We start from the raw sequence: 27,280 nt of genomic DNA, 5'->3' as shown, positions 1-27,280 counted from the left end.
GGGCGACATATTTACGTGAAAACATAAACTTATGGTGTGGTTTTTGGATTGGTTCGTAATATTGACACCAGAAAAAATTTGTAATATAGGTGGCGCTACGGAAAAAGGGAAGCAATTGGTAAACGGAAAAAGGGAAGCAATTGGAGCCAGAGAGTTTTAAAGGCTGGTTTCTGTACTACGATATAAAAGTAAGTGGGAAATAAAAACACCATTACAAATATTTTTTTTGTATTTGCTGGTTCTGTGACATTTTTTTTAAATTAAAAATTTGAATAATATATAAGAAGTATATTTGTTTTTCTTTTGCATGACTTATACTTATATACATGCCTATATTTTTTTAAGAATTTCAAGTTTCAACGGAATGTCGTTCCTCTCTTATGTTGTATTTCACTTCTCATTGGAGCAATTTACATACCATTAGGGCCGTCAACAACTGTGCTCCATGATACATTAGTTTTAATTTATATTTTATTTGTTTTTGATTACTTTTAATTCTAATAAAATGTCAATTTCCCACTTCATTCCCATTTACGTGCACACAATACCAAATTTTACAACTGTGCTCAAGACATAAACCAAAGCTCTGTCATTGTTTCCGTTTCCTCTCTTCTAGTGTTTTTGCTCTCAGCTCAATGCCACCACGACTCTCTGTGTTTTCATATTTTGTTTGGGAGAGTGAATAACACGAATAACGGTAACTTTATGAAATGTAAACATTCACTTTCGTTTTGCCAAACGAACAACAAAAACACAAAACGGCCACAGCAGCAGCCATAGTGGCGCTCATCGTTCGTTCAACCACAACCACCGCAACGTATTTTGTCTTCCTCTTCTTCTTGTTCGGTTATGATGATGACGATGAGCAACTAAATAGCTGAGCATAAAATGAAATCTGTGCAAAAGTTTACATGTTGTAAATAGAACTTCCTTGTACGTGTGACAGACGACAATGGCAGTAGATAACGGACTTGTCAATGGAATGCACGCATAGACGGTGCTAACGGACGTGATTCGAGTTAATGGTTGGTGTAGCAAAAATTTAACAAGAAAAAACATCTATTGTTTTTCTTATTTATTTAAACACAAGAAAAAGCTAATAATGAAAAGATGTGTGTATAAAGAAAGAAATCCGAAACAACAATAAGTGAAAAGAAAGATAAGCCCAAATGTCTAAGGACTTTTTCATTTTTTTGCAAAAGTCAACAAATTTTCTATTTTCTTTGAGTGGATAAGTGCGAGCCCCTATGTGCCTGCGTGTGTGAGCTTGTGATGGAAAAAAGTGATTAAACAAATTGACCTGGATTTAGTAGTCCTTCCTTGTTCTTTTGCATGTGTTTTTGTGTTGCTGTTAAGAGGATGCAAATCTTATGTCTCAAAGAAATAAACAAGTTAGTTTAATGTTTCACTTCTATTGTTCTATTGCGAATCATGGCAGCGCCAGCACACCAACATATTTACTACAAAACAAATGAACATGTACATTTGTATTTTAACATACATAAATATGTGTGTAATTGTGGTTATGTATGATTGGCTGAAGGTATGTAAAATGCATATTCTGTTGATGATGGCTGTGAATTGTTTTGAAAATGGTTTGCTGGTGGGTGGGTGGCTTGGTGATGTTGTTGAGTGTGTGTGTGTGGCTGTTTGCCTGGCATCCCAGTAAACAATTTTTGCCGAATTCGGTCCGATTTCTGTCAGAATCTCTGAAAAAAAGTCCGATTCTGATTCCGAATTCCTTCCGATTTCGGTACGAAAGTTGTATGGACGTGGTCACCGAATTCGGAAAGATTTTCTGAAAAAAATCTGAAAAAATATTAGATTTTCTGGACGAATTCGGTGAAAATTCTTGAAAAAATAGGAGAAAAAATTAGATTTTCGGAAAAGATTCGGAGAACAACTCCGAATTTCTGAAAGAAATCGGGCAGAATTCGTCTGGAAATTCGGCGGAATATTCAGATTTTCTAAAAGAAATCGGTCAGAATTCGAAAGAAAATTCGGAACAAAATTCAGATTTTCTGAAAAAAAAAAAAACGCTCAGAATTCGGGATAAAGTTCCGATTTTCTGAAAGAAATCGTTCAGAATTCGGAAGAAATATCGAAAAAATCGTCACACCACTTAAAAATGAAAAAAAAAACACATATTTATTTAAAAAACAAACAATTTATTTCGGGTTTCGTAAAAATGTAGTTTAAATATTACATCTATAATACATTTACATTATAAATATTATTTTTATTAGGAACATAACATACAGTATTTTAATGCACAAAAGAGTTGAACAGATAACAGATAATTCAATTATTTGTTGTTATTATATACACATATATAATTTTTGTAATTCACTGTATCTGCTGTATCTGTTTCAACTGCTAAACAAGAACTAAAAATAAAAAGCAGTGCACACAGAAAACCGTTATGTAGTTGTTTTTGCAATTTTTTTCCATCATATTTTTTTGGGAACGAAAGAGAAAGAGGCTGATTCACAACAACAACAAAACGCACATTTTTACAACGGAAAATCTAACAGTTCACAATAACAATAACAAATAGCATTTTTGCTTTGCGCTTTGTTGTTGTTGAGATCTTGAAATGAATGATCACAACAACAACTACTATGGGAGAGAATGTGTCAAACCACCACCATCCGTTTACATGTGGGAGAGAATATACCAGAGCAATAGACAATCTACTCTCTCCGTTTATACATTTTTCGAGTTTTTTTCGCTTAAAAACACAGGAAAATGTGCAGAAATTCCAAAAAAAAACGTTTAGAAAATCGGACCAATTTCTATCAGAAATTTCTGAAAAAAACGTCAGAAATTTCGGAAAAAAATCTAAAATCAGAGCAGTCGGAAAAAATTGTTTACTGGGATATTGCTTTCAATCGGTACTGATGCACTCATTCACTTTGGTCTCGGAATCAAATTGTGGTATATACTGTGCGGTTTGGAAACCTCAAACTGTGTCAAAGTTCTAATAACAGTCAATGTTCCACTTATGGGTCCATGCAAAAAGTGAAAGAAAAACTTTTTGTTGTTGCCATTTTTTGTGTGTGAGTGTGTGTGTGGATGTTTTTGTTTTGTTTTACTTTCTCGTCTCTTGCTGTTTGTGCTTTTTTTCTGGCATTTGCTTTGGTTGTTGAACATTTTCATAGGCTCATATTTTTATTAATGTGTTAAACACGGCACCGCAGCCGTTGCACCACAGCCACAACGGCTGTTGCTAATGACGGCTGTGGTCGATGCATCTGGCTCAACAATTTTGGGCATGCGGCGACTCGTCTCCTGCAAAAAAGTAATGTTTACACCATTTCCCAGCGCTTTGTTGTTGCTGTTGTTGATGATATTGAGTGATATGGAATTGGCGCGACAATTGCTGGAGCCAACTAAATTGGCAACGCACTTTGACCCATTCGCAGTGACATCATCGAGGAAGACAGGAAGACGAATGCGTTGTTGAGTTCAGCCGAAACTTTGGCATTGATTCAAAATCAGAAAAAATGAGCATTTATTTATTATCTTCCGGATTTGTATTGTTGCTGCTGCAACATAAAAATGTCGCCGAATGCACACACCATAGTAACCCCAATAAATGTTGTCACAATTATCCCAAGTTTTCACAAACACAATACCTATCATCAATACAAAAAAAGACAAGTTTCGGAAATGATACAAAATTTTAAATTTGTTTTAATGAATAAGAAATGTGTTAGACTTGGGCGCCAAATATAAAATAAGCTATTTTGATTATATAAATAGTGAATTTCATTATTTATTTTTTATAATTCCTTTAAATATTTTTTAGACGCTACTTAAAAATAGCTGCAAACATTTCCAAACATCCTTCAAAGAAAATGCATTATATTTCAATGACACTAAACGCCTCGAATAAAGCCAGTGTCAAAAATTCTACACTTTCATAAGTGCGATAATGGTTAAAATGAGCGCCACAAATAAAAATATTATCTTTGCAAGTATAAGACCGTAAAGAAAATCAAGAAACTTTGTGCAGGACAATGCGGCCGCTCCATTGTGAACGCTACTGTATGCTGTCGCTAATTAGCGTTCGGTTTGGCTAACAGCGTAGGGCTCTAGTTAGAAATAATTACAAGCTCTCTTGCTTCTATCGATAAGATGTTTTGGGAAGACCTATTGGATTAGATTCAAATTAGTGCAGTGAAGAAGGATGCGGTAATTTAATAAACAATTTGAGTTCTGCTTATCGACAACTTATCCCTTAGTCACGAATTTCCTTATTTACTTATTTTTCAATAACGATTGGCTAGAGAGGGTATCATTTGATACGTCCACAACGTGCCTCATCAAAAAAAAATATATTGCACAGAAAGAAAACGGATAATCCGATTTTGCTCCTACTTTGCAAATCCTAATATTTGCATCAGTGCAATTCAAAATATTGAATTATTATAACTCTTATAAAATGTGATGTAAGAGTCCGATTGTCTTCAAATCACACACACAGTTTTGAATATCCATGAAGCTCTTAGAACGCGAAATTAAGATCTGATCCCATTCAAACTTGGCACATCTCAATATTTCTATCACCACAAGCTCTGGGTCTATCCCACACAAAGGGTCAAAATATTGAAAACGCGAAATTAACATTCGATTCAATTCAGAGCCGGCGCATCTCAATATTACTATCAATACAAGATCTGTTATAAAGATGGTAGAGATCTGACCATTCCTTACTCTTATAAAATGTGATGTAAGGGTCCGTTCATCTTCAAATTATACACATCATTATAATTTTATTAAATCAAGGTCGGATGTGAAGATGGAATATATCGGCCCACTTCTTCTGGTACCACCCCCACAAAGAGTCAAATTTTTGAATATCCATGAAGGACCCCTTCTGGTACCTCACCCACAAAGGGATGCAATTTTCAATACTTTTTTTGCCATAACTTGCGAAACAAGTCAGCGATTCTTTACAAATTGATATAGCTAAATATTGCTCTCAGCCAGAAAACTGATATGAATATGGAATTTATTGGAATTTATGATTTCGCATGAAATTGGATAAAAATGTTCGATTTTCTTGTAATTTTGCCCATTGGAATATTTTTATCTGTATTAGATGAAGTATTAAAATGAAATACTTCGGTCTACTATATCTGGTAACTCACGCACATTTTAAAATTTTCTAAAAATTATCACAAATCTCATATAAAGTGAAGGAAATACTCGATATAGTCCAAAGCTGGCACGTCGCAATATTTATATCATTTGTATTTAGGTCCGATACGAAATGGACAATATTAACCCATTCCTTCGAAACCGACACCATAGAGGGTCAAACACTTGAATAATCATAACAGAAGTCAAAATATATTCAAGGAATAATCGAACATTGGCTGAAAGTATACATCTGTCTTTTTTACTTGTTTTTTTTTATTAATTTCATCTAATAATTTTTAATTACGAATTCTGGAGAGAATTACTGATTAAAGGAATTAAAATAAATTGTAAAATATATAATTTTCTCGTTAATAATCGATTTTTACGATTTTTCTCAGCTTTGAAATCGGCCTTCCCAATCTCAGAGAGAAATTCCACATCTCCTTGTCGCGGTTCGAGTTTATCACTTTTCTTCAATTAAAAGTAAATTCCCCTTTCTGAGAGGCCAACGAATATGGTGTAATGCGAAAAAAATGCAAATTAATGAAAAAAAACGCAATGGGCTGCTCATTACGACCCTGAGTTAACACCTTTACATTGCCTTTTTGACCGTTATTCAGCCGTGTGTAATTAGCCAGACTACACTCTGGGTCTCTCACTCGTTCTCACACCCTCTTCGTGTCCCTTTGGTAGGTGTTGTTTGCCTTGGTTATGATGCTGCATTTCCAGCTCTGTATAAACATTGCACTGTGACTGGGGTGTAAAAAAAGAGCAAAGCAAAACAAACTCTATAGAATTCAGCCAAATCAACAAACATAAATAAAGGCAAAACGAGAGTGACAAATGTGTGTGTGTGTGAGCTGTATGTATTTATGTTGCACAAAGGTAAATACCCAACAGAGAAAAAGACTAGTAGTGCACTAGTGCATGCATGACATATGGTAATATGTAAAGAAATACATTTATTTATTATCTCTTTGGAAAAAATATTAAGGATATTTATTTAAAAGACTAAGAAGTAAAAAAACATAAATTTCAACTTTATAACCTTTAACGGTTCTAAAGTAGCAACAGTACTAAGAGAAGTTAACATGAAAAAGTTAATATTGGGAAATACTCAGAAAACCATTGGGCGCCATGTGAGAAAATTCAAACCCATAGTTGAATTATAAATCTGAATAGAATATATAAATCAATGAAGATGGCTTACAATTTCAGCCCCATAATACATATTCATAAGGTTGGCGCCCAACGCAGAGTTATGTAAAAATATTAATGAAAATAAAATAATAATGACAATTGTTGAAAGTGCAGCGGTAGTGCATCAAAAGGGTACATCTATAGATGTTTTGAATATTGAATCGGTTCTGGAGGCAAATGGACGTTTGAAGCCATTTTATCTTTACATTGAGAGCCAAATGGTACTTAGCCCTTTTCTATATAAGAATGCCGCATTAGATCTTCCCCTTTGTAAATTTCACAAGGCCTTTTCTTAAGGAAATCTCACATGTTTTCGAAATTACTGTTAAGAGAAAAGAAATATTTTTCATTAAACTTCATATTGGGCGCCACTTTGCATTTACCTTTAACCTGGCCTTATTCTCTATAAAAACACCTTCTCCATTCTTCTTTTACACAGAAAGACCTCAAATGATCTGAAATTAAAACTGAGAATTACATTTTTTTTGATTAAAAACAATTGGTAGCAAACTGATATTCAATGAATGTAAATTGAAATTTTGAAAAGTTAATTTCGAAATTATTCATTTTCTTGTTGTTGTATTTGAATGCTGAATGATATTTTCCATCCGCCAAACAAATACGAGTGGCAGATCTATGCTATAGATCACATTTCAAAATCAATTGGGATCTGTCAGCCCACTCAAAGGTGATATCTTCTTCCTTTTCGCCATGGCACGGCGATATGATTGGGGCCCACGCCATATTGTCTTTGACCGATGGTAACAGCAACAACATCTTTATGACTTCTCTTTAATATTTTCATTTCCACATTTCAAACCACTTTTGTAATCTGATACGACATGAAAGCACCCCATACGCCATCAAAGAGAATTATTTCTCAAAACATAAGATTTTGAAAACTGAAAGCAAATTGATACAATTCTTCGCACAGGCCAAGCAATAATATATATCTACTATAACCCCTACATACCGATGGATGGATGGATAGGTGGATGGATGGATAGCTGAATGCATGGGGATATCTAACGATGGACAAGCCCTAGAATTTTAAGCTGACAAACAAAACAACAAAAACTTTGTTGATAATTTAATTTAAATGAAACTTTAGACCAGATGAGAGGAGGACGACGACAACGACAAAGAAGAATACATTTCTGAATTGATTTCAAAATCTATTCAAACAGCATCGAACATTGCAGGGAAAAGTTTGTTTTGTTATTATTCCACACTTTGAAGAACTGGTGTCCAAAAGTCTATTCCATTCATGAGAAAGAAGTCTTCCCCCCCATTGACGGAAATTGTTTTCAATTATTTTGTTTGGTTTGTTGTTTTCTTTTTTTTACAGAAGAGGCGGAGCATGTTGATGGCTAACGTTTGGTGTGAAATGTTTGACAGCTGTTGTTGAGAAACCGAAGAGCAGAAATACTAATAACAAATACTGACAATGGATGAATCATCATCACTGACCCTAACCAGTTCCATATTGATAGCATTATGTTTGGTCATATTTGGACTGTTATTGTACCGTTACTTTGGCCACCGTCAGGCGATATGGTCACGCTCATACAAGGAGGAAAAAATTGGCCTGTCGGCACACAAGCTATTCAAACCCAATGGATATATGGTAAGTAGGAGATGCAAAATGTTAAAAGTACTTCTAAAATTGTCCTAAAAGTCATATGCATTTCTCAAAAATCTTAGGAAGTTCTTGTAGAATTTCCCTAAAGTCTAAAAGTTGAGAAAGTCCTTTAAAAAATTCCAAAAATCTTGTAAAAATTTCCAAGATCTCAGAATGCCAGAGTAATCCTTATCTGAGGTCCTTTTAAAAAACTCAAGCCAAAAGTTGAAGAAGTCCTTTAAGAAATTTAACGTCAGGAAGTTTTTTCTAAAAACATTTCAAGTTAAAATCTCAATATGCCCCTGTAAAATGTATCCTTAAAAAAAAATCACGTCCAAAGTTATGAACATCATTTAAAAATTCCAGGTCAAAATCTCAGAAAGTCCTAGTAAAATCTCACTAAAAACTTCACTTCACTCCACTTCAAAATGTCCCATTAAAAGTCCAGGAAGTTCTTCAGGATCGTCCTAAAAGTCCCACTACAATATGCGTCCTCCTTTAATTGTATTGGAGCTTCCTTTTAATTGCATTGGAGCTTCCTCCAAAACCTGTCCCAAGTCTCCTCGTAAGTCCTTTGAAAGTTCAGTTCAGTAAAACTTCCTCTAGAATCCCTTTAAGAAAATCTCACCTCAAAAGCGTAGAAAGTCCTTTGAAAAATTTCACGTCAGAATCTCAGAAAGTCCTTGGAAAACCTCACAACAATCCCCTCAGGATGTTCTTTTAGAAATGTCTCTTTAAAAGTCTAGGAAGCTCTTTAAAAATTCCATGACAAAAGCTCAGGAAGTCAATAACAGAATTCCACGCCAACAGTCCAGGAAGTCCTCTAAAGATGTTCATGTCAAGAGCTGAAGAAGTCCTTTACAAAAATCTACGTCAAAACCCAGGAATTTCTTTTAAAATTTTCTCTTCAAAAGCTCAAAACTTCCTATAAAAGTTGCACCGCATAAAACATAGGAAATTCCCAAAACCTTACGACAAAAGTTCAGGAGAAACTTTTACAAATGCCACATCAAAAGCTCATGATGTCCCAGTAAAATTTCCCTGAAGTCTTATTAAACCTCCCTTCACACGCCAGAGCCCCAGAAGTCGGCTAAAAAATTCCAAGTCCAAAATTCCAAGCTCAAGAATTCTTCTTTTAAATACAACGTCTAAAGCTCAAAGAAGTCCCTTAAGAAATTTTAGGTACAAAAAGTAGGAAGCTATTTTAAGAAAGACTTTATAAAAGCTCAGAGAGTGCTTTTAATATCTCACTGAAGTCTTGTTTAAACTTCCTGGGCCAGAGCCCAAGAAGTCGATTTAAAATTCCACGCCAAGAGCTCAGGAAGTCCATTCAAAAAATCCACATAAAACCTGGGTAGTTCTTTCAAAAAACAAACGTCAAAAGCTCGGAACGCCTTTTGAAAGTGTATAAAATATCATTCATAAGTCCTTCCTAAAGTCCTTTTAAAAATTCTACGTCAGATCCCAGGAAGTCATTTTAAATCCTTCCTAACTTTCATTTAAAAATTCCCTATTTGAGCCAAAAGGTCATTCTAAATCCTCCCTGTTCAAAATTGTACATCAGAGCCCAGAAAAGGCCTTATAAAACCTGTTTTAAGTCCTTGTGAAAAGTTTACGTTGTCCTTCAAAAAATGTTTTAAGAAGCCCTCGTTGTCCTTGAAATAATATTGAAAAACGTTATCCTGAAAAGTCCACGTCTTTTTACAGGATATCCTTGAAAAGGATATTTTAAATATCCACTCTTTTAGGCAGAAGGTCCATAAAAAGGATATCTTAAAAGTCAACGCCTTTGAACCGAAGGTCCTTGAAAGATATAATATAAAGTCCACATCTTTTTACAGGATGTCTTTTATAAGGATATTTTAAAAAGTCCACTCTTTTAGGCAGAATGTCCTTAAAAGGAAATCTTTAAAAGTCCACGTCTTTGAACAGAAGGTCCATGAAAGGAATATGTTAAAAAGTCCACGTCTTTTACGGGATGTCTTTTATAAGGATATTTTAAAACGTCACTCTTCGGCAGAAGGACTTAAAAAGGATAGTTCACGAATATTAATTATATATTATAAAGTCCATGTCTTTGTGAAGAAGGTCCTTGAAAGGGATATTTTAGAAAGCCCACTTATTTTTATAGGATGTCCTTGAAAAGGCTATTTTAAAACATCCACTCTTTGAGGCAGAAGGTCCATAAAAAGGATATCTTAAAAAGTCCACGTCTTTGAACAGGATGTCTTTGTCTTAGAACCTTTCTACTAATCGTCCTTCACAAAACTTCTTAAAAAATCCTTTATTCCTTCTTTTCTTCCCTTTCAGATTCACTCCGGCTCGGAGTTGCTTCTCAGTTCAAGTGGTAGCTTCAAACGTTTCGATACTGTCGACAAAGACTCCGTGAAAAATACCCAACATCAGAACTCACCCAAACATGCCACAACACCGCTGTGGAATTTAGGACAAAATGATTTGGAGATACCACCACAACCGTTGAGGCCAGCTCCAGCACCCGGGCCACCGGCGGCAGCATCATCGCCAGCTGGCGGCAGCAGTCAAACAAAAATTGTCACCTTCTCCTTGCAGCTGACAAATGAATGTCCGGCGGGAATATCGAATCAGGAGCCCATCAATATTTTCCGCTCATCAAATGGAGTTTCAGCGCTAAAACATAGCAGTCCCATAGAAATTCCACCACTGGAGGCACCACCAAAACCAAAGGCAACAACGAATCACAACAACATTAATCCGGGTGGCAATGGCCATGGAAACGCTGGCATTCCAGCAACGGCCATACCACGACCTGTAGTTAAAAAATCACCTCAACAAAATGGTTTTTCCTTAGAAGACAATCCTTATAGCTTTAAAAGTTCTGTTATGCGCCAGGACAAACCCCCCTTGCAGAGGGCCAATACCAACATCTTTAGCAGTAGTATGAGTAATAGCAACAACAGCAACAACAATACAAATCCTTTTCTAGAAAATACAGCAAAAACAAACTGCAACAATGCCTTAAATATCAATCAGATACCAACAACAACTACAACAATGACCAATGACGACATACCTGAACCAAAAACAACATCGGCAACAACAACAACGATTCCTGCTAATCCTTTCATTGAGGAAACGAAATACCACACCATCTCCTCGTATCGCAAACCAAGTTTAGCCTCCCACAACGAGATACCACCACCACCCTCCTCGGCATCGTTTACATTTCGCAGCCGCTCCTATTCGCAAGCCGAGGTTCCGACCAAGGACGGTGATGATTCCCCCATAATTTCATTGAAAAATTTGGCCAATGTTTTCCAAAACCCCGGCCAATCTCTACCGAATCCTGGCAATCCTTTTGCCCATGTGGCGCGCAAAATCAAAGGACCACACATGTTGCAAAAGACAATATCGGAAGATTTTCTATTTCGGAAATTTGGTTACAGTGGTTTTGGTGGCAGAGGTGGGGAAGCGGCCCAAACGAATGGTCTCAATGGCCAGCATGTTAATGGCAATGATATGGGAAATGGCGGCTCGGGGTCATCGTGGAATTTTAGCCGTTTCCTGATGCAGGAGGACACGCCATTTGGCTTGTGGCGTCGCAATAGTTCGCAGACTTCGTTGAATTCGGGCAGCATGACTTCTCTGGTGGATGGTGGCAAATTGGAGCGTGCCATATCCTGTGAATCGGTGGATTCGGATTATGAATCGTTGGGCTATAGCAATGATTTTGATCAGTCGACCTATACACAGATTACGGGGTATCTATGTGTGGGACTGAACTATGATAAGTGAGTATGACACTAAAAAATTTTCAAACCTTTGGCAGTCCTTAAGAAACCTTAAAAATATACTTAAAAATCCATGTTTCGGTCAAAAGGATCATAAAACAATGTTCTCTTTTTGGAAGATTTTGAAAAACATATTTTTAGAAAATTCCCTTTAAAAATGTTTTCAAAAAATTCATTTTCGATTATAAGGTGAAGATCCTCGCACCTCCCTCAAAAAGTCTACACTTCAAGCTTTAAAAGTCCTTTGCGTGAATGTCTTTTTGAAAAACAAACCCCTTAAATTTGTAGTTTTGTTTGCAATGTTGCAAAATGTTATAAAAAATGTTCTTCTATGTTTCTCTTTAGGTCTGTTCAAAAACTCCGCCCTCAACCTTTCGGAAAGTCATTCTAAAATATATGCTTTTGGAGCCTTGAAAATTACCGCTAATTCTCCATAAATGTTCTTCTAAAATATTCCCTTTTGAAGTCTCGAATGTCTCTCTAAAATGTCTCTGGAAACATTAACCTCTTTTCATTCGAAAGTCGTTGTTTTAGACTGAAAATCCTAGAAGACAAATATTTTGAAAAGTTCACGTCTTACTAGAAAAATATTTTAAGAAGTCCTTAGAAAGGATATATTAAATAGCGCACGTCTTTGTACAGAAGGTCCTTGAAAATGAGGTTTTAAAAAAGTCCACATTTTTGGACAAAAGATCCTTGAAAAGAATATTTTAAAAAGTCCAAGTCTTTAAACAGAATGTCCTTGAAAAGGATATTTCAAAAAAGTCCTTAAAAAGTATGTCTTTAAAAGGCCACATTTTGAGGCAGAATGGCTTATTTACTTATTATTACTTATTATTACTTATTTTTACTTATTTTAAAAAGTCCACATCTTTCAGAAGGTCCTTGAAAGAGATTTTTTAAAGAATCCACGCCTTGGAATATCCTTGAAAAGGATATTTTAAAATCCCACGTTTTAGGCAGAATGTCATTTAAACGGATATTTTTAAAACTCCACGTCTTTGAAAAAAATGTCCTTGAAAGGGATATTTAAAAAAGTCGATGTCTTTGGACAGAATGTCCTTGAAAGGGATATTTTAAAAAGGCCACATCTTTGGACAATTTGTCCTTGAAAATAATTTTGCAAAAAGGCCATGTTTTTGGCATAAAGTCCTTAAAAGGATATTTTATAGAGTCCACGTCTTTGAACAAAATGTACTTGAAAGGGATATTTTAAAAGGCCACGTCTTTGGACATAATCTCCATTGAAAGGGATATTTTAAAGAGTCTACGTCTTTGGGCAAAAGTCCTTGAAAGGTATTTTTAGAAAAGGACACGTTTCAGGCAGAAGGTTCTTAAATAGAATATTCAAAGAAGGAATATTTTAAAAAATCCAAATCTTTGGACAGAATGTCCTTGAAAAAGATATTGAAAAAAATCACGCTTTTAAGCAGAAGGTCCTTAAAAGGATCTTAAAAAAAAACATTTTAGAAAGTCCACGATTTAAGACACAAGGTCTTAAAAAATATTTTAAAAAATCCATGTTGTCCTTGAAAAATACAAGTTGTCTTTGGAAAAGATAAGTCTCTAATTTTTTCCCCAAAACTCAGCAGAGTTTATTCCGAAGTCTCCAAAAAAGTTTTTAAAAAAATTCCCTTCTAAAGGTCCTTGAAAACAAATTCTTAGAAATCAATGTTTTAAAATTCACGTTTTTGAGTCTGAAGAATATTTAAAGAAAAGCTTTCTTTGATCTGAATGTCTTTCAAAAACTATTACAAATCCGCATTGTTTTGGACAGAAGGTCCTTTAAAAGAATTAAAATAAATTCACATTGTGTTAGTCCGAATGTCCTTCAGAAAATTTAAAATAAAACTGAAATTTAGCTTCTTCAAAAATGTAAGGCTGTAAGTTCGGGCCGACGAGTTTGAAAACTTTCAAAAAAATAAAATCCGTTAAAAATTCTGTTAAAATCTTAAAAATACCGAATGTAGCCGTTATATTAGGGCGACGTGGACCTGCATAGAAAAATGTTGTTATAAACCATTAAAATATTCAAATGCGAAACTTGAATAAAACAATTCGGTGAATAATGTAGCTAAAATCATTAAAATACCGAATATAGGGAGGTACTGTTATATGAGGGCTATACGACGACGTAGAGCTGCACAGACAATTTTCTGTCATTTCTTTCCATTTTCAGAAATTCAATAACACCCCAGGGTGTGGATCTACAGGTTAATATTCTGGAAGCCAAGGGGCTAATTTTACCATTCAAAGTGGATTCAGTAGATACGTTTGTTCGAGTCTATTTGGTGCCGGATCAGACGGGATCCCTGCAAACAAAGGTATGAAAATATGGTTCATTAAAATAAATTTAACCTCAAAAGAATCTCCCTCTCACAGGTCGTGGAGGACTCCTCAACCCCGACGTATAATGAAGCTTTACATTTCTGGCTCAGCAAACACTATGCCCGGCATTCGTTGTGGTTCCACTTGTTTCACAATGGCAATGCCCACACATTAATAGGTTGGTTTTGAAATTCCCGGAAATTATTAATAAAAAATATTAATTGGTGTTATTTCGGTTCGCAGGCGAAGCTGAAATGGAAATTGGTGAAATACCCAAACCCACAACGACATGGATACCCTTGACCGATTCCCGCAAAGTGAATGCCCAATGGGGTGAACTAATGTTTTCGCTTTCATATTTGCCGACGGCGGAACGCATTACCATTGTGGTGGTCAAGGCCCGTAACCTGCAACTGAGAGTGCCTAGCAAAAGAAATCCGGATATTATGCATGACATACAAAACATTTTCGTTAAGGTAATTACTCAAATTATACGGTTATTTGTCCAACTGAATTACCGAGTGTGTGTGTGGGTGTCACTTTCTGCCTCTCTCTCGCCCTCCCTCTCTCTTTGACAGGTCTATTTGATGAACAACGACAAAAAGGTTCTCAAGAAACGAACTTCGCTGAAACGCAAAGATCGTTGCCCAGTTTTCAATGAATTTGTGATATTCAGTTTGCCGCCACAAAGTCTAACCACGGCTCAAATACGTCTAACCGTCTATGGGACAACACAGGATGATCCGGCAACGGTAACGCCTCTGGGTCATGTTTTTGCCGGCAGTACATGTTCGAATGGCAAGGGTTTACGGCATTGGCATCAAATGCTTTCATCTCTAAGGAAACCGGTAGCCATGTGGCATGTTTTGAGGCGTGGCGGTTCCACAATGAATAAATCAGGAATCGAGGGCGATAGCAGTGGTGTGCATGTGCAACACTCCAGTATTCAATGTGCCAAAAGGAATAGTGTATTCTAAGCAAGCAAGTACAGTTCAAAGAAGAAACAAATGAGGGAAAAAATTTAAAACACCACTTCAATGGATGGATGTGGTTATGTTTGTTTACTCATCAGTAGAATTGTTGTGTTTTTTGAATTGATAAAGGAATTGATTACACAAGGATTTTATAAACTAAATATGAAATCCTTTTTTGTTGACAATATTATTATTACAAGCAAACAAACAAAAACTACATATTTCGTATTTAAAACAATAACTTAAATTATGTAACTAGAATAATGTGCCATTGTTAAGTAATCAAATATTTGGAATTTCTAAGTCCTCCCCATTCTTTCTATTTCAATCTAACGCCATAAAGTCCAAGTGAGCTGAAACCCCTTTTATCCTCGACTGCGGAAACTATAGTCAAAACTTTTTTTATGTTTATTGAATGATGAAATGAAGATTAGTTTGTCGCCATTTTAAAATAGAATGGCTTTCGTTTTTAAAATGATAATCTCGGTTTTATTTGAAATTTCATTTTTTGTAAATTTCAATCAAAATTATATCAATGGAAAAAATGTAGGTTTGTTGGGCGCCATTTCGAAAGATATAGCCTTTAGTTTCTATTTTCGAAAAAAAGTCTCGATTTGGTCCGAATTTTTAACATTTTGATATATTTCTTAGAATTTAGAAAGAATTTTCAACATTTTTATATATTTTTCTGATTTTTAGTTATTTTATTCGACTTTTATTTTAAATTATTTCAATGTAAGTTTAATAAAATTGAGATCGAGGTCTTAAAGAATAATTTTTTGGAATAATTTGTATATTACTTCTTAGAATTTAGATGGTCAATATATGCCAAGAATTGTGGTATTATTTAATTTACACATGATTTTTCTTAGGTACTTTTTATACCCTACGCTACGTAGTGTTAAGGGTATTATGTCTTTGTACATTTTTTTGTAACATGGAGAAGGAAGCGAGATATACCCATAGTTACTTTCGAGGATCTTCATTGAATCACTTTCTATGTCGATGTAGGCATGTCCACCCGCCTGTCCGTAACTCCATGTATTCTTGTGAACAAAATGCAGGTCGCATTTATTAACCGATTGAGATGGAATTTTCCAAACAATATTTGTTTGGCCCAAGGACGAACCCTTTTGAAATTGGTTAGAATCGGTTCAAATTTATATATCTCCACCCGATTTCGGGTTATCGGGTTGTGCACCAAATGTCCAATATCGGTCCAAAAGTCCTGAATTTTGGAACATCCAATCGAATTCAGTCCAAATGCACGTACATACAGTGACAAATCGGTTCAGATATAACTATAGCTTATATATATATGTTTCATCCGATTTTGTGTTTATATCCCTCACAAACGTAATATGCATCCGACAGCAATGATATTTTGTACCAGATATCAGGTACAGCTCTGAAATAAGTGTATCAAATTTTATAAAGATCGGATCTGATTTGAATATAGCTCCCATATATATCTTCAACCGATTTCAGGTTAATTGTGCACCAAATGAACAAATTAAGTTGAAATAACCTGAATTTTGGTACATCCGACCGAATTCAGTCTAGAAGCAAGCTACCTATAGCTCCCATATATAGGTTTCATCCGATTTGGTATTCAAATCCCTCGCATTATTAATTTGCATTCGACAACAATGAAATTTGGTTCCAGATATATTATAGAGCTCGGAAATACCTCTGCTAGATTTTATCGAGATCGGATCAGATTTGGATTTAGCTCCATCTTCAACCGATTTCGGATTAATTGTACATCAAATGGCCAATATATGTCCAAAAGTTGGTAATTGGCGACAAAAAATTGCATTTTCAAGGAAATTCCCAATTTCGGAAGAGAGTCGGCCTTTGTGCCCCCACTTTTGCTACATCGGTGGCAGTGATACCAGAAAGCTTTAAACAGAATGAGATATAACATTCCATAATTGTATCAATACTTTTTGAAGCGTCGGGCACCACCACCAATTGGGCAACAGTTCTGATGCCAGGAAGAATATTTCAATTTCATTGCAAAATCCCTTTAGCTTTGCAGGTGAAATAGCATTTATGATACCTACTTTTTCCGCTCGGAACTATTTTTTGGTGGGAATTTTTTTTATGCTAGGAAAAAAGAAAAATGCTCCATGGAATTGTAAAGGGATTAATCCTGCCCTCGTTTGTAATTTGACATAAATATGTCATGCTACTAATGCCATAGTAAAAGGTGAGAAAACATAAGAGGATTTTTTCTGTCATAATTTTCGTTCATAGTTTCGTTAATTTTTAAAGCCATATTTTTAGTCATCTGAAACTATTTGTGTCATATTTGCACTAAAATGTTTGATTTTTATAAATAACATGTTCATTTCTTCAAATATTTACCTTTGTATTTATTACATTTACCATAACTGCCTCTCAAGGGTATAAAGTATTTAAATCAAAGCTCTATCCTCGAAAAAACATTTCAGCTCATTGGACGTAAGGCATCATAGGTCAAGTTTACATTTTCGCCATATATCATGTTAAAGTGTTCGTTCAAGATTAATTTGACATAAAATACCCGAAAATATATGCCAAATATATTATGATAGATCGTTAACCACGGTGAAGGTATCCAATGTAAACGTAACCTTAAATTCCTCAAAATAACCAATCTAACTGCCTAATGAAACTTATCTATTGATGAGTACTACTGCCTCTCTCTCTCCCTCTGTATGAGTTTTTACAAAACAAATTATATTAAGTACAGGTTAATCGTTTAATATTATTATTATTTTAATAAATTAAAAAGAATATAAAAACCAATAAATATTTCTATATGAACTACATAAATATTTAACCATTTTTTTAAAAAAATTAAAATTAGAGAATTTACACCTGTTATTTACTACCACTCACCACGTATACTCACTGATCTCACTGATTTAACATAAACTGTCTGTCTCTCTCTCTACTTCTCTATCAATATATCTCTTTGCATTTAACTCTCAGTCCCCTCTGTTATAATCACTATTCTATACAAATTTCTATTGAAAAAATACACATTACAAACAAGCGATATAACTATAAAAATATAAATATTATTAAATAAAAAGCGATGAAAATATTATGACCAAAAACCAAGTTTTTTATACCTAACATAATTGCTAAACAAATGAATTCAAAATAAAACTAAATGTTGTTGAAAGTATCTAATACGTGTTAAATTATAATTATTAACAATAACAAAAATCTATATTAAATCAAAATATATTGAATGAAATACATATTTATTATTAATACATGCAAAACAATATTTACCTTAAAAACTTACAAATATTTATGACAAAAAAAAAGGAAAATGAAAATCAACTAATGGCTTAAACTGTGAGAATTTTTGAGTTGTTTCTTCTCTCAATGCCAAATTTATTTTTTTATTTTTCTTTTTTAATATCTTGATTCTGAGAAGAAAATAAGAATATTTTCTTTTAGAACACTGTTGGCATTTATTTATAACTTATAATAATATTTATATAATTATATGTCATTATTTATAATAATAATTTTTACGATATATAAAAAACTTGTTTTATTAGCACCAACGAAAAGTTATAAAAACAAATGTTCATGGAACTTAGTTATGGGAAATGTTGGTCATGGAAATGGACTTATTTTTTATTCTGACTTATTGCCTTTATATTTATTACATACTGTTCATATTATAATTGTTAAATTATTATATCATACTGATTATTTTTGTTATTATTATTATTATTATTATTATTATTATTATTATTATTATTATTATTATTATTATTATTATTATTATTTTTATTTTATTTTCTTAAAATTTAGGTAAATTTCTTCTCTCTCTTTATCTTCTAAATTCTATTTATTAATATAAAAAGATATACATAACATATTTATTAAATTATAAATATAAAAAAAATAACCACAAATATACATAACTACACCAAATATACAATTCAAATTCCAAACAGAATGCCAAAAACAAATGAAAATCGTATTGAATGAATGATGAAGAACAAACCAGAGATGTCTAATTGTAATTGATTGTTGATATTTAAGATATTATTTATTAATATTTGAACTAATATTTAAAACCAAGAAAGAGAAAAATAAATCCAAAAGTTTATGAAAACAACCCCGAAAAAAAACATTGCTTAATTTTTTAATTTTTTTTTTAAAGAAAATATTGAAAATGATTTTCAATTAAATGCTAATTATTTCTGGCCGAAAGGGTGTGAAATAATGTGACAATATTGACGGCAGAGAAAAGCTATTGGTTCATTTATTTTTAGATTTCCGAAAGAGAGTGAGCAATCAACCAACCAATGACCAATCCGATACCAAGAATTGAAAAGAATGCAGACACAACGTCTACAAAAGTGAAAAATAAAAAGGAAAGTGTGAAAGCGGGATCGTGAAGGCATTATCGTCATGCGAGAGCGAAAGAGTGACACCCACAATTCCATATGTTCACAAGCAAGCGAGCGGACGGACGGACACATAAGCAGATGAGCAGCACTCAGTCGGTTGGGCCACTTGAAAATCTCAAAACAGGGCAGATGGGATTTGGGCGTTATGTTCTAGAGAAGAGGTAGTGCCTTGTGTGTGTTTAACAAGTCAAGTGTGAAATTTCCCCAAATGAAGTAATTTACGACGGCCGAACGATCCACTTGGCCACAGACGACACACTGTCTGCCTGATTTTTCTTCATTTGTTTTTCCAGAGAGAGTCCAAACGAAGAAGAGAATCCTTAAAATTGGGTATAAGAGGACATTCGCAGAGCCTCAGAAGGCCAGTTTGAAAAAGTAACTACAAGGAAACACAACAAACATTCTGCGAAAATAATTAACAAATACAAGTGAAAATATCGGAAAAAACGAAAAAATGTTATATAACCAAACGGAATTATCCCCAAATAATTGTTCATATTCATCCGACGAAATGTCCAGTTCAAAATCATCAACATCGGGTTCGGGCTCCCCACAATCCAACAAGGAACGTCGTCGCATGTTGCGCACGCCAAAATGTGCCCGGTGTCGTAATCATGGCGTCATTAGCTGTGTCAAAGGTCATAAAAAGCTGTGTCGTTGGCGTGAGTGTACCTGTCAAAATTGTCAATTGGTTGTGGATCGGCAAAGGGTTATGGCAGCCCAAGTGGCCTTAAGGCGCCAACAGACCACATTGGCTGATGAAAACAACTCCAATGGATATGAGACTCACTCGGATGATAGTAATTCGAGCCAATCGTGTCATCAACCAGCTGCAGCTGCTGCCTCCGCAGTATATCAGCGCACCCAGGAAGCTTTAATTGAACAGAAAAAGATCTACAAACAGCGATTAAGGAATGTTCAGCAATCAACACTGTATGCCAATGCTGCCATGGAAAGTAAGTGGAGATTTGAATCATTTATTTTTTCGCTTAAATTTAAATGTTTTTCAAAAAAAAAAACGATGCCTCTAAGGCTTTTGAAATTATTTCCTACTTTTTTTGTGACCAAAAACTAATTTTTATATCTTCTTTTTTCCATTTTCCTTTCCAGAATACAATCAACATTTTTCCGCTTGGAATTCACCATTGGTCGAGCGTATACGCAAACGACGTGCCTTTGCTGATCCTGAACTGAATCAAGTTAGTGATGTTACCCTCCTAAATGCCGCTGTAGTTAGCTCCATTGCCCAGCCTCAAACAATGTTCTATGAATACGAAGCTCCCTATCTATTGCCATATCCAGCCACTACGACAATCAATAATCTGCCTGTATTGAATCCCAGTTTCGTAAATCCCTATACCTCACCTGCTCAAGAAAAAATCGAAAGTGTAGAAGAAATCCCACAAACAGTGGTGGCCAAGAAACCCAAATTAAGTTTTTCCATAGAAGCCATAATGGGTATTAATTGAAATCGCCAATAATATATATTAGTGTTGTTGTTGTAAATTTTAAAAATAATAAATGTGATACTTAATTTGTAAGATTTAGAATAAGGATATAGTGAAATAAAATAAAAATAGTAATCGATTACATAATTTGTTGCAATTTTACTCGAACGTATTATTTACATAAAAAATGAAAATTTATATCAATTCAATCCTTCCTTCTATCTGTCCCAAAAAGCACTTTTCCGCAAGGTTTGCACATTTAAATTTGGACTCATAGGAATGTGTTTGTAGCGAAAAGTTGGGAAACCACTTACATTTCGTTAATGTTATTAGGTTTGTTTAGTTTAGTTTTCGTGCACATTTTTTACAGGTATTCTGTCTATTTACTTTTCTGAGTTTTCTTCCCGAAGAGAATAAAGCAAATCTTCTCTCACTGAAAAAAATTTTCCAGACATTTCGTGCAAGACCAAAAAAACTGGTACACCTATTACAAAAATAAATTTTTGAGGCATTTTCTCTCTTGAGTCGTTCTTTTTTGCGGACTTGTGTATTTACAGACGACTTCAGCAACAATTTGCCACAATTTTTAACTTTTTTGGGCCACCAGAGATATCTTGCCAGTCTAAAGATGTATAGGCTGTCTGGGTAATTTTCCTGCAAGAATTATCCAGAGAGAAAGGTAGTTTTCTTCTCTTTTGTTATGAGAAACCATTTTGGGGCTTCCAAAATACAAATATCCTTAAATGGCTTGCACAGAAAATCACAGTAAACCAGTAAAGAAAGTCTCAAAGTCGGGCGGGGCCGACTTTATGATACTCTACACAACTTTGCTAATTTAGTAGAGCTCCACATAACAATTAAAAGTTTTTATGGGAGAATTCAATCATACACGCTATGATTATAATTATAATATAAAGTTCAAGGACTAAATATGCCGAAGCATTTGTATATTTTAAATTCGGAATTGTATTGTCCATTTGGTGCACAATTAATTTGAAATCGGATAAAGATATATATGGGTGCTATATCCAAATCTGAACCGATCTCGATAAAATTTGGCAAAGATATTTCTGAGCTGTATTTGATATATTTCCCTGAATATCGTTGTTAAGGAGTGCATACTACGGTTGTGGGCAACAAATATAACAAATCGGATGAATAATATATATGGAAGCTATAGCTATATCTGAACCGATCTTCACCAAATTTGACATACTAGCTTTTTGACTCAATTCGGTCGTAAGTGCCAAATTCCATCCCATTTGGACAATAAAAGGTAAATCGGACGAAGTTATATGTGCATATTACGGCTGCGGAGGACAAAAATAACAAATCGGATGAACAATATATATGGGAGCTTTAGCTATATCTGAATGGATTTCGATCATATTTGGCATACTTATTTTCAGGCATAATTTGGTTGTATGTACAAAATTCCATAAGATTCGGGCTGATATTACACGTTTGGTGCACAATAAAAGGCAAGTCGAACGAAGATATGTATGGGAGCTACATCAAAATTTTTTCCGATTATCTCCAATTTCAATCGGATAATAAATGCGACCTGCATTTTGTTCACAAGAATACATGGACAGACGGACGGACTGACATGCATAAATCAACTCAGAAAGTGATTCTATGGAGATCCTCAAAAGTAACAATGGGTCTATCTCGCTTCCTTCTCCATGTTACAAACAAATGCACAAAGACATAATACCCTTACCACTATGTGGTGTAGGGTATAAAAACGCGTCGAAAAATACCGCTCAAATGAAACCTTTATGTGGGGGTTATACGAAGACGAAGATTTTTTGTTATAGGCTGTAGTATCGATTCCGAACTTCAAATACGATATTTGACGCAATTCCGATGAATAATGTCGTTAATATCATCAAAATACCGAATAAAGGGCGGTACCGTTGTATGGTAGCTATACTAAGACGTGGACCTGTATTGACAATTTCATAACACAGGCTGTAGTTCCCATACGGAGTCTAAATACGAAATTTGAAACAAATCCGGTGAATAATGTCGCTAAAATCATCAAAATACCGTTATATGGAGGCTATACGAAGACGTGGGCCTGCATACGCATTTTTTGTCGTAGGTTATAGTACCCAATACGAACTTCAAATATGAAATTTGACGCAATTCCTGTGAATAATGTCGCGAAAATCCTAGAAATACCGAATATCTCAAGTTAGCGTTATATGGGTGCTAGGGGGTAAAGTACTCAGAGGGAAATCCTTGTGTGGATTTTCAAACAATTCCGTTGAAAAATGTGACTAAAATCATCAAAATACCGTATGTCGGGAGTTAAAGTTATATCGTGGACCTAGATAGACAATTCCCTTGCAGGGGGTAAAGTACTAGCAGAGAACTCCTTGTGTAGAATTTCAGACAATTTTATTGAAAAATGTTGTTAAATTCATATCATCATATGGGGTTTATAGCCCATCTTCGAACTTGGCATGCCTACAGGCAAAAGACAGATCGGTGCACAATTTAGTTTCCTATCTTTATTTGTTTTGACTCTAGCGTGATTCTAATAGACGGACAGGGCTAAATCGCATTAGAATTACACTGATCAAGAATACTTTGTTGGATCTAAAATTATAAATTATTATGGTGGAGGGTAAAAAAAATTGAAGGTGAGAATACATAAAAAGTTTGTTGTCATCGGCTTCTTAGTATGGGGCTTCTTAGTATAGGAACAAGGGAGTTTTAGGTTAATTTAGTTCAATTTTGGCCCTACGCTCCTTTGTTCTTTTCCGTAGAAGTAAGCCGATGACTTAAGCCAGTCAGAAAGCATTTTATGTATTCTCACATTAAATTCTAATTTTTAATACCCTCCGCCATTGGATAAAGAAAACATATTTATACCCTCCACCTCGAAAAGAAGGGTATATTAACTTCGTCATTCTGATTGTAACATCCCTAAATAATGGTCGTAGACCCCATAAAGTGTATATATTCTAAGTCGACATAATGCTACACTCCTTTCTTCTTTTCCGAAAAAGTCAGCTGATGACTTAAGCCAGTAAAAAAACTTTTTCTTTTTTGTATTCTTACCTTAAGGTTGAAAATTTCAATTCCATTTCAAAGCTGGTTAATATTCCTAGTGAGAGCCCCTCAATTTACATTCCGCCTAGTCAATGATTTTTACTTATTTATTTTTTTTTAGTTTTTATATAACTATATAAAATTAGTTCGTGAACTGCCAGAAAGTAAAACTTTTTACAGTGAAAACCGATTTTTCCTTTATGATATAGAAAAAAATTGCAGAGCTACTATATATTTTTGCTGGTTCTGGAACAGAGCAATATTCAACTATAAATTCAACAAAAATCGGGCACACTCGAAAGAAAAATGCAAGCAGCTGATAGCTTTTCCTTACCTTTTTATTGTACCCTGAATACTATGTTATGACAGGGAACCCTTTTTACTTGTTTCAAAATCATAAAATGCAAAATATTTGACCAACTGGGTGTGACGTTTTAGAACATTCTCCCTGTTTTTCAAATTCCAATATCTCCACGAATACTTCTATATTTTTCTTATTAATAAATCTGGTTTTGTTACATTCGAAATTATTGTGGAGATGATCTTAAGATTTAACAACACTTTCGTATAATTGCCACGCACCGTCTTTATTTTTGCTTCCTCTCCTCATATCAAAATATTGTTTATTGTACATTATCCATTAGCTGGCATTTATACAAAAATAATGAAAATCCATTAAAGCAAATTTACAAATCAATCAAATCAAACTTTTCAAATTGATTTTTTAAATAAAACACATGTCAATCTCTCTTGGGAACAACGATCATGTCGAATACACCCCCTCTCTCTCTCTCTCCCGTTTACAAAAACAAAACACCAGAGACATGAGAATATTTAACACCAATGTTTTCCAAGTATTTTCTGTTGTTTTCCTTGAACTTAGGCTGTAAAAAGTCATACTGTCTGCTCAAAATGAGAACCCACGATCCTCTTCATGATGCCAACATGTCTGGATGGAAACGTGCCTTGCTGCCGCTGCTGCTACCCTTGAAAACGACTACAATTTCCAAACCCCCCAAATGAAAAGGATCCATGCCTATCAAATAACAACTTACGGCAGTGCCAAGTAATTTGATCTTTAAAATGCATAAAATTGGATGAACAAATTTATTGTGTGGAAGGCAATACGGGAGAGCTGTTGGCTGCCCAAGACAATAACAAATTTGAAAATATTAATAATTTCAATACCACATACCCATTCCGCACTTAAGAGGAGGCCCGGAGAGGAGTCCTTGTAATTGGAGTAAAGCAACAAATTGTAACTAACTTCAGATTTTCAAGTAGTTAGAATGGGCTAGAATAAATAAATAGTATTCTAAATGACAAGTAGACAGACAGGCAGGCGGACGGACAGTCCAAGGCTCAGCATGTGTTGGCATTTGTATGTGTGCTAGAAAGTACTCTGCTTGCTGGCTGTTACATGTGTTTTGTGTAAAAGGATCTTGCTCTCGAGATGGACAATATTTAAAATGTATCTTTCCAGACAGTCTGGTGCCATACTGTCTGGTCTATGGAAAATGCATTTATACACCAACAACAAGTAGGGGTTTCTGTGTGTGTGTGTTTAATTGTATGCATATGTTTTAGCAGGGAAAAACCACAACGTCAGAGAAATTAAAACAATTTCACTTAATTTTAATGTTTTTCAAAATATTTGTGAAAGGTTTTCTTAAATCACATAAAAATCAGAGAAATGCTCATCTTCCTTTGGAAATTGAGTTTAGAGATTGTAAGATTCTTGTAACTGAAAGTAGATTATTATTGTATTATTAAAGTTTTCGTTTTTTTTTTTAATTTAATTCGCAGTAACTGATCTTCTCAACATCTAAAAATACAGGGTGAGATGAAAAACTGCAACCAACTACAGATGGCTGTCATTTCTAAGCCACTGGTCCGACAGCTGTTAAAATTATTCCAGTGACAGCTCAATATATTGTTTACAAACGTACAAAAGCATTTTGGTGAGAATTTTCCAGAAAAAAAGTTATTCGTGATGGAATTCAATTCTGGCTGGAAAACCACAAGTGGCTATCGTTAGAGCACTTCAGCGTTTAAATGTGAATAAATCTTTTGTGTCTCGTACCATCGCTCGTTACCGATTACGTGATACTGATAGCGTAGCCCGACGTCAAGGAAGTGGACGGAAGTAGGTCGGGGTAAAGCCATTGAAATTCCAAAAACTGCAAGAACTTACATCGCAACAGAAAGAAAACAGACTCAAAAGAGCTAAAGAGTTGCTTCGCTTGGCCGAAAGTGGTGAACTACCGAATTTGGTTTTCTCCGATGAGAAAACATTCGTTGTCCAGCAGTTTGTAAACAAACAAACTGCCAAAGAGGTCTGCTAAAAATGTGCACCTTCGGTGATAGTGTGGGCCGCCATAACAGCCGATGGTCGCTCTCCGCTCGTATTAATCGACCATGACATCAAAATAAATGCCGAATACTATCGCGAAAATATTCTGGAAGGAAGGCGTGCCTTGGGCACGTAAACATTTTGGCCGCAGACCTTGGACATTCCAACAGGACCATCGCACTCAGCACGCGCCACTCAAGAATGGTTACAAAATGAGGTTCCTCGCTTCATTTCCAGCGCACAATGAACACCAAAATCTCCGGATACCCATCTGTTGGACTATTGTGTCTGGAGTATTTTGAAAAGCAAGGTTGGCACTAAAAAATACCAAAGTGTCGATCACCTCAAGCAAGCGCTTCGCCGGGAATAGGCCAAAATACCGCAGAGCAACATTCGGGCAGCGTGTGACGGTTACATTGGCCGTTTTAAGGCCATAATTCGTAACAAAGGTGACCAATTCGAACAAATCTAAACTTGTTCTAAAATTTGATGCTTTTTCCGACATTTTTTGCTTTCATTCAATAACATTTAAAAAAATGTACAAATTATGCCGTTTGACTTTTTTACAGTTTTTTTTATCTCACCCTGTATATTGGCTAGTTTAAAAACGTTAATCTAATAAAATTTATCATTCTTATGCACTTTTTTATGGCTCAGTTTTTTTATGTGGACTCATAAATTTTGATCCGATGGTTTACAAAAAGAAGTACAAGAGAAATCTGCACAATTCTTCAAAATTTAAAATATTTACTAAGTTTGGCTACGTCTCTTTATCTTTTTAGTGGTAAATCTATTAAAATAGTGAAATGTAAACTTCTTCTTCTTCTAAAATAACTTTTTTCCAAAAGGTACAGCCTAATATGTTCAATAATTTAATACAATTATTCACCCATTTCCTTTAATGTTTGCTGATTCCAATAATTCTATAAACTCTAAAACTAGACATAA

General features: G+C 34.7%; 2 protein-coding genes across 2 annotated transcripts; both read left to right on the top strand.

The window, feature by feature from the left end:
• Nucleotides 1-937: 937 nt before the first annotated feature.
• LOC101898992 (uncharacterized) lies at nucleotides 938-18,678 on the top strand. The gene is made up of 7 exons (XM_059121751.1): nucleotides 938-1,025; nucleotides 7,697-7,975; nucleotides 10,280-11,739; nucleotides 13,919-14,063; nucleotides 14,122-14,245; nucleotides 14,311-14,543; nucleotides 14,646-18,678. The coding sequence occupies exons 2-7, from the start codon at nucleotides 7,796-7,798 to the stop codon at nucleotides 15,042-15,044; spliced, it is 2,541 nt and encodes an 846-aa protein (XP_058977734.1). The 5' UTR covers nucleotides 938-1,025; nucleotides 7,697-7,795; the 3' UTR covers nucleotides 15,045-18,678.
• A 941-nt stretch (nucleotides 18,679-19,619) lies between these two features.
• On the top strand, nucleotides 19,620-20,988 carry LOC101898816 (doublesex- and mab-3-related transcription factor 2). Its single transcript, XM_020035275.2, has 2 exons — nucleotides 19,620-20,424; nucleotides 20,579-20,988. The coding sequence occupies exons 1-2, from the start codon at nucleotides 19,923-19,925 to the stop codon at nucleotides 20,935-20,937; spliced, it is 861 nt and encodes a 286-aa protein (XP_019890834.1). The 5' UTR covers nucleotides 19,620-19,922; the 3' UTR covers nucleotides 20,938-20,988.
• Nucleotides 20,989-27,280: the final 6,292 nt, after the last annotated feature.

The sequence above is a fragment of the Musca domestica genome, unplaced genomic scaffold (genome assembly GCF_030504385.1).
Source record: "Musca domestica strain aabys unplaced genomic scaffold, Musca_domestica.polishedcontigs.V.1.1 2, whole genome shotgun sequence".
In the NCBI taxonomy this organism is placed as follows: Eukaryota; Metazoa; Arthropoda; class Insecta; order Diptera; family Muscidae; genus Musca; species Musca domestica.
Note: the sequence above shows the minus strand (reverse complement) of the source record. Positions and strands in the feature narration are given on the sequence as shown.